Source organism: Labrus bergylta, chromosome 18 (assembly GCF_963930695.1).
Source record: "Labrus bergylta chromosome 18, fLabBer1.1, whole genome shotgun sequence".
Lineage (NCBI taxonomy): Eukaryota > Metazoa > Chordata > Actinopteri > Labriformes > Labridae > Labrus > Labrus bergylta.
Genome location: NC_089212.1, coordinates 4,891,241 through 4,899,342, shown reverse-complemented (window position 1 = coordinate 4,899,342; position 8,102 = coordinate 4,891,241). Strand labels below are relative to the sequence as shown.

Below are 8,102 nucleotides of genomic sequence, written 5' to 3'. Positions count from 1 at the left end.
TACCCTGCGCCAAAAGAAAATCATGAGCGTCAAAAGAAAAAAAAGACGATTCAAATTACAAATCAAATCCTCTCTGAATGTATGTTAAAAATATCAATACATCAAACGACTGTTGAACAATCAGAACATAAACTTAAATACGACGTCTCTGACTTCTAGCAGTCATCTCCCCTCTCATCCGTTCAAACATGCGGCTCGCGCTGGATAGCCAGCTGATTGACTGTTTGTTTCTTTTGACTGGTTCTGGACGCTCCGCTGACACCCACAAGCGCTAAATGCGGGGTGATTTTCTGTTTGGCAAGTTAATTTCAAAGAGCAATCCACTTAATGGCGGTAAATATTTATCCCAACAGTCATGTTAAAACTATACTAAACCGCATATGTTGTAGCTGCGGCTACTTGTCCCTGCTCCTCTGCTGTCTGCAGACGGGTCTTCGGGGGGGGGGGGGCACGCCGAGATGAGACACACGAGACACATGGCTGCAAACACACACACACACACACACACCGGAACGCCAACCACCGCGCACACCTGTTTACTTGTAATGCAACTGTGCAACGGAACACGGTTGATCCGCTATCCGTATGGACCGAGTCGGGAACGCACTTTTCTCCGTTCACTTCCACCGTGTCTGCTTTTATCAACACTCAATAACTTAACAATCGTTAACGTCAGCCAGCTGTAGTCTGTGAACTTCTCCACACAGACTGTCAAACAGCGCTGCGTTATAGCCAACAAATATATTTTTATTATTTCTCAATTTCCTGATCTGATCTAATGATCCAAATGATCTGTGACTTAAATCTGTGATTATTTGAAATACCGAATTGGTTTGAATATAAGACGACCCCCGTTTTTCAACACTCACATTTAGAAAAAAAGATTTGCAGACCAGATCTTGTTTTTATAAAGAACCTTTTTTTAAAGAACTTTATTTTATTTGAAAATAACAATATTAAAAACACATTGAATTAAACACCTGTTGTTGTAATAATGATAACAATAATAAACGTAGGCCTATTTATCGTTATATGCTACGGCACTTTTCAAAACAAAGTTTTACACAAGGTCAAAATATGTACAGTATGATTCAACATTAAAATCAAGCAATATTATCAACATTTTTAAATAACAGAGAAAATACAGGCCACATCTTTAACTAAACTAAAGCTTGCCAAACTTATTCTCCGATGTCTCCTATACACACGTCCTCCACCCGGCTGTGTTCGCTCTCACTGTCATCACTCCCCTGCTCCTCCCAGAGCGCGTCATGTGTGTTGACATTTAAAGGGACAGGCGAACAATTAGAGCTGCGCTCTGAATACTAGACCCCGAATATAAGACGACCCGACTTTTTCGGACCTATTTCGATGGGGAAAAAGGCCGTCTTATATTCGGACCAATACTGTAATACCTTAGTAACTCAGATAAATGTACTTAAACAAATGTGTATGTTAAACGAAAACACAATTCAAAGGAAAAGAGCAGCCATCATAGGAAGAGGGTGAAATGCACTGGCAGGATATGATCCCCCCTCTGCCAATCCCATTACACCCCTCTCCCTTAAAATCCTTCTCCTCCCCTGTTTCACTGTTGCAATAAAAAAAAATCTTTACCAGATTTAACTGGGGTGTCAGTAACTTAAGCATAATGATAATATTATTTATAAAATGGTCAGAAATAACAGGAAATGTACAGATTTCTGTCAAATAAGGTAATATAGACTCAGATTATACTGTAATACACAAACGTTTACTACAGCGCGTATAATCACCCCCCAAAGGCCCATTCTGAGTCTGCAGGAACAACACATAGCTGAGCTGCTATGTTTTGTTTTACCATATAGCTCTGAATCAGTCAGTCAGTTAGACTGAGACAGGTGGGGTGTCAGTCAGTCAGTCAGTTAGACAGGTAGAGTGTCAGTAACTCAGGTATGGTGTGTGTAAGTAAGTTAGGAATGGTACCAGTCAGTAAGTTGGGTATGTTGTCAGTTATTTAGGTACAGGTATGATGTCAGTCAGTGTAGCCAGTTAGAGTGTCAATCAGTAAGACAGGTGTGGGGCCAATTCAGTAAGTCAGGTAGGTTGTCAGTCAGTAAGTCAGTCAGTAAGTCAGGTGACCAAACCATGATGGGCAAAGTTTCAATGAATGAGGCCTACGAACTGACAACTTAAAATGATGAATCTTGTTTAAAGCCCCAATGTGTAACTTTGAAGATAAAGAACCATGTTGACGCAGAAGGTACAGTAATATTACCAGTTTTTAATTTTTTGGGGGCATTTTCTGCCTTTTATTGGAGAGAGAGGATAGAGTCTGAAATAGAGTCTGAAATCAGGGAGCAAGAGAGTGGGGAATGACATGCGGTAAAGGAAAACCTGAACGTCTACAGCCCATTGTTCAGTTTGTGTATGTGTATACAACTGTTACCATGATGCCTCTAGGCCGTAGCTAAATGGCTACATGTATACATGCTAGTTGTAGAGCGGTCTTGTAAGGTTATAAACTTTTTTGAGACAACGTAAGATAGATATATTTGTCTATTTGTCTACAAAGAGACATACCTTGTGTTGACTTTTTGCTCCCGGTAAAATTGCTAAACGTGAGACAACGATGACATCGGTAATGATGCAGCCTGATGTTACGTCTCAATCGGTTATAAATAAGTCTGCAGGGATGTTTATTCTGCCATCGAATAGTTGCTTTCCCATTAGGCATGAAACAGATTATATTACTGACTTGTTGGGCAATATTATAACTAGTCTGCATCCATGTACATGTAATAAGTTATGCTATAGTGTTCTGTTTATGCATTGCAAACAGTGGATGAGGTTTTTGTTTTACAGCATCGGTTTTCCTTTTATTCCTGGATTCAACCTCAAATTGCAGCATATAGACAATGTGTGTTATGGCTGCTTGGGAGAGGGGAACAGAGTTCTGAATCAAAGCTGCTGCCTCTGAAAAATCAGAGAAGCTTCCTCTAAAAGGATAGGAATCCTAGTTCTTCCTAGTTTTTAAATACCCGATGTGCATCTTCAGCAAGCATGTCGAGGAAAGTGTTGAGACCTCTGTAGGTTGTGATGTAAGACAGGGCCATTGCTGTTGGGATTCCAAAGACTGGAATGAATCTGGTCCCTTCCTCTACTGCCTTTAACGTTATTTGGTTGGGACTCTGGGCAAACACCTTCATTACGATCGGAGGAGTTACTTGTGTTGCTGTTAGTGGTGAAATTGTGGCTTCTTTTAATTCCTTTAAAGGAACACCTGCCCTATTCGCTAAGCTCTGCAGCGACTTGATGTCAAGACCAAACTTGTATACGTACTGCTTCACCACACCAACCAGCAAGCCTATATCAACAGCAATAGAAAGCCCGGGAATTAATACACCTGCTACAGCTGAAGACAGAGTAGCAAAGTATTTAATTTTTGAATGAAGAGCCTTTTTCTTTTTGTTGATGATCTCCCGGCTGATATTGGGCATGGCAAACAGAAAGGCATCTCTCTTGTGTTCAGGAAGTTCTCGCTCCAGAGTCTCCTCTAGCAGATGGAAATCATACAGTTGCAGGTCAAAGCTGGACACCAGGAAGACCTGAGGAGACTTGAGACCTTGTTCCTGAAGACCTGTCACAAGCAGAATTTATATTAGCTGATAAAATATTTTGAATCCCAAAGATATTTCCCACTAGTACTGTGATCTAAACAGTGTTACAAAGAAATTCACTCACTGTACTAATGTTTCGTCTGGCTATATTATACTATATATGTAACATTAAGCCAGGCTGTGGCCGCGTTGTAACGGTTTATCAAGGGGCTTAAAACCCGCCTCAGCTCCATTTTTCAGCCTGTCGTTAGGTTGACTGAAAGTTAGGGTGAGACAGCATTTCCAGCAGGAAGACTGCCATCTATGGGACCCAAAGCCCCCTGCAGTAACAGATGAGTGACGTTACTCAGGCTTTATCCATTAACATGTAAATCACTGTACAGGGGAGGATGTAATGGTTTGGCTTAAAACCAGCCATCTCTCAGCCTGTTAGTAGCCCATCAATGGGACTCCAAAGACCCCTGCAATAACAAATGAGTGACATCACTAAAACACCTCATCCATTAATATTTAAAGTCTATGGTTTAAACACAGACTTAAAAACAGACATGGACTGAAATGAAAACATGCCGAGAAATCTATCAGAAATCAACAACAATTGTGCTGCAATTGCAGACACAATGAATTGTCAAAAACACACTAATCCTCACAACAGCTGTGACAGACAAATGCTGCAAATCAGTTTCTGCTGATGATGTAGCGAGCTGGTTTATCTCACTTGTAACTATCAGATGATAAAATTATGTTGTCTTTCCTGAAACCTCTGGCACTTGATTTAACTTACTGGCATCCTTGACGTGTTTTGTTTGTGCTGTCTGGAATGTTTGGCTAGGTAACTCTTTCCTTGTTGCCTGTATACCTATGGTGTCAGTTTCGCTGCTCCCATGATTTGATTATGAAGCCAGCATCCAAATGTCATTTAAAAGTTCTTTGAATTTTAAATAAACATATTGAAATAACAGAATTAATATTAAAATAATCAAAAGCATGTAATCGCGTAACCGTGGTCGTGATTAATTGTATGCTATTTTGTCCCTTTATGCACACCATGGATAAGCCTCCGCTGTGTCTCCCTGTAGTCACAGTGATGGGAAAGAACAGGACTGCTGCATCTTTGAATGTCTAATTACACTTTAAAATACTGACAGCTCAGTTGACAAGTCAACAGTCATTTCCACCTTATGACATCAAACATTAACGACGAGTAACGACTTCCTTTTTCCGTGGTTAAGTTAATGTTGTAACCTTCGATCTTCCAGAAGGTCCTTACTTTATTTCCAAATAAAAGCAGGGTTGAATTCAAACGGCAAATATAGTACACGCTTCAAACCATAAAACAATTAAAAATAAAAGCCTTTTTACAATTTATATATTTAAATGCGATATAATGGAATTTCAGACATGCGATTAAAGATGTGATTAATCACGATTATCTTTTGAACATTAGCGATTTATTGCAATTAAATAATTTAATCGTGTGAAAGCCCTAATAAAACATTAACACTGAGAGATACTAGTCTTTTAATGATTCATCACTTACATTGAATGCAGTTATCCTTGATTTTTTTCAGAGACCTTTCTTTGTTAAAGTCCCTCTGAGTTCTTTCCTCGTCACGCATGCTATTGTCAATCTTTGAGCGAACGAAGTAGAACTTCTTCTCCATCCTCTGAATCTCTTTAGCCAGCCTCACATCGTTTTCTTTGAAGCGATCGGATGAAACGATGATGAAGAAGTCAAACTTTTCAAATCCAACATGTTTCATGTACTTGTCAGCTGGAAACTTTGTGGTGCCGATACCAGGAAGATCCCAGAATGTCACATTGGGATGGTTGGGATGGGGGTACGGGTTAACCTCCATGGTGGTTTCTGTAGTACCAGTAGGAGCAGCTTTCTCATCCCTGTTGTCTATGCCTCTAAACGCATTAACAAAGGTGGATTTACCAGAGCCAGACTCTCCAGTTATAGCAATATTTAGTGGAACATTTTTCTGTTGATCGAAATACTCATTGATCTTTGCAACAGCTAAGGCTTGGTCATTTTTTAGGAGAGCTTCTTTAATTTCTTTGTGTACTTGTTCACTGTCAAATGGATTCCCCATGGTGCCTCTTGGAATCTGAGTAAAAGAAAAGTAAAACTTTTTCTATTATCCTCTTAACATCATGCACAAACAAAATAAGACAGATGCAAATATACAGTTTGTGGTAGTACAGCAACACATTCAGCTATTATCAGATTCTCTCTATGAAATCAGTAATTAAATACTTTTTCAGATAATTCAAGGAATGGGCTGGGCAAAACTAAAAAAAACAGACAAACTTATTTTGCACTGGAGAGTAATTTAAAACCAAAGTGTGATGAACCATCTGTATGTCTTTTAACCTGTTTTGGCCTGTTTAAGCAGCTTGTATCTTATCATCAAAGATTTCTTACCTAGGAGTCAAATAGCAGAAGCAGTTGAGACAAAAGCAGATCGCTGTATAAGTTGTTCACCTGCAGGAACAGCATTCACATAGTTTCTTTACTTCATTTAAATTCAAAAGAAGTTTTTTTTATCGTAGTCCAGCCCTTTAGGTAGTAACCAATAAGAAGTCTTCTGTTAGTTAAGGATCACCCATTGGTCTTGTATAATAGCAATATTGGAAGTTGCGCATCACCACACCCCCTGCAGGTTTGTAAGAGCAAGGCCAAACATTTCATTTGTAGTTAGTCTATTCTTTGCCATGGCTGCTAATGGAAACCCTCCTTCCATGCTTCTTTGTGTCCCTTGAATATATTAGGCTCTTTGTTGGTTTCACTATTGTACAAATGTTCATCTTTCAGAAACGGCTCCCTACGTGCAAGATAAAGAGTTATCTGTTTGCCATCCAATCTTGGAAAATGTTTAAGCTTGAAACGCTCACCTTTTAAGCTTGAGCTATAATTTGAAATGGAATTTTAAATATTACATTTGGATTAAAGTCACCAAGGTCTATTCTATGGCACTTGATTTAACTTACTGGTATCCTTGTCGTGTTTTGTTCGTGTTGTTTGGAATGTTTGGCTAGGTAACTCTATCCTCGTTGCCTGCATACCTGTGGTGTCAGTATCGCCTTACGCATGATTTAAATATATAAACACCTTAAATAACACTCACTGGTTCTATCAAGAGGAGACTATCTCTCCACCCCATTATATAACATGTATGGGATATGTTTCCCCTGCTCTAGTGTCAGTGGATAAAACTGTAAGAGACAACGGCTTGCCTAGCCATATTTAAAGCACCTGTGCTGGCATGCTATCACTGATAGTTTTATTGGAACTTATTTCCAAGGAGCCTAGAGGCTGCAATGATAGCCTCTTCACTCACAAACCAGGGTTACAATGCAAACATACATTATCTACTGAGACTATCTCTCCGCCCTGTTACATAACATGTACAGGGTAATTCTTTTAGACACCCTGCGAGAACAGTGCAGCACACAATCCAATAAACACAAGTGCACCATTTACATGCCAACATAACCAGGCTTCACAAGGCCACACCTGAGAGGCAGTACCAAGACTCAAAACCAACCCAAGAATATGGACAAAGGCCCCATCAAGCACACAAACAGAGTCCATGCAGGTCAACCCTCAACTGCTAGCTAAGGGAAACCCTTTTGTCTAACAATAAGCCCAACTCAGTACCCCCTCCCAAAAGGACGGGCTGCTACATAAAGATGGTAGAACCTGGAAAATGTGGTCTTAGATGAACATATAACAGCTGTACTTATAGCAGCAAGAGAGGCTCCCCGCCACAACTTCCAGGAAGTAGCCACACTGCAAGAGCACATATGCTCTCTGGATAATATCCACAACAAATTAAGATAGTAGGTTACCAGGTTCCTTCCAAATGCCCAGAGCAGAAAAAGAGATGGTTAGACCTCCTGACAGCACCTTCAGGACTCTGCTGGATCCCTAACTGGGCCTGCAGTCAGTGTGTATTCACCAATCTAAACCTGTGCAATCTGATTGGGCTGCAGGTACAGCCTCATGCTACTAGTAGTGACAAGGACACTAGCAGAAAACAAAAAGAGTTTAGGGTCCTGCTTTTGCCCCTCCATTGCACCTGTTACTTTCATTTGCACCAAAGCAGGTGAAACTGATTCACAATCACTTGTGCTAAGTGAACAGATTGATAGCCCTGAAGTCTAACTGACTTGGTGGTCAGTCTTTCCTGCAATGACTTGTAAGTATACTGCTATGATTTTACTTTATCAAAGAAGGTTGTCTTTGTTTCCTTGTGCTTACATTTCAGTGGTTCCTGTAAGGAAGCTGACTTTCTCAGAATGTTTACAGCTCTGTGATCTGCAGTATCTGTGGTTCAGATTGAGTGACAGAGTTTACCAGCATTTGAGTCAGACAACTCACGTTTGTATCGTTTAAAATATATATTTCAGCAGAGCATAGTTTGTGTTTCTAGGCTGCGACCTCATCACTACTCACAGTTTAAATTTACTTGCAGAAATTTAAGGAGTGATGGG

The 8,102-nt window shown here is 40.0% G+C and overlaps 1 protein-coding gene across 1 annotated transcript; it reads right to left on the bottom strand.

Annotated features, from left to right (window-relative positions):
- Positions 1-3,005: 3,005 nt before the first annotated feature.
- Positions 3,006-6,110, bottom strand: LOC110006218 (interferon-inducible GTPase 5-like). The gene is made up of 3 exons (XM_065966641.1): positions 6,031-6,110; positions 5,140-5,713; positions 3,006-3,619 (listed from the first exon to the last, which is right to left on the bottom strand). Exons 2-3 carry the CDS (start codon positions 5,696-5,698, stop codon positions 3,006-3,008), a joined length of 1,173 nt encoding a protein of 390 aa, XP_065822713.1. The 5' UTR covers positions 5,699-5,713; positions 6,031-6,110.
- Positions 6,111-8,102: the final 1,992 nt, after the last annotated feature.

Excerpts from the sequence above, each read along its gene's own strand:
- LOC110006218 (XM_065966641.1), bottom strand. The coding sequence starts at position 5,698 with ATGGGGAATCCATTTGACAGTGAACAAGTACACAAAGAAATTAAAGAA. Across the intron at positions 3,620-5,139 it reads CAAGGATAACTGCATTCAAT|GTCTTCAGGAACAAGGTCTC; the intron begins GTAAGTGATGAA and ends TGCTTGTGACAG.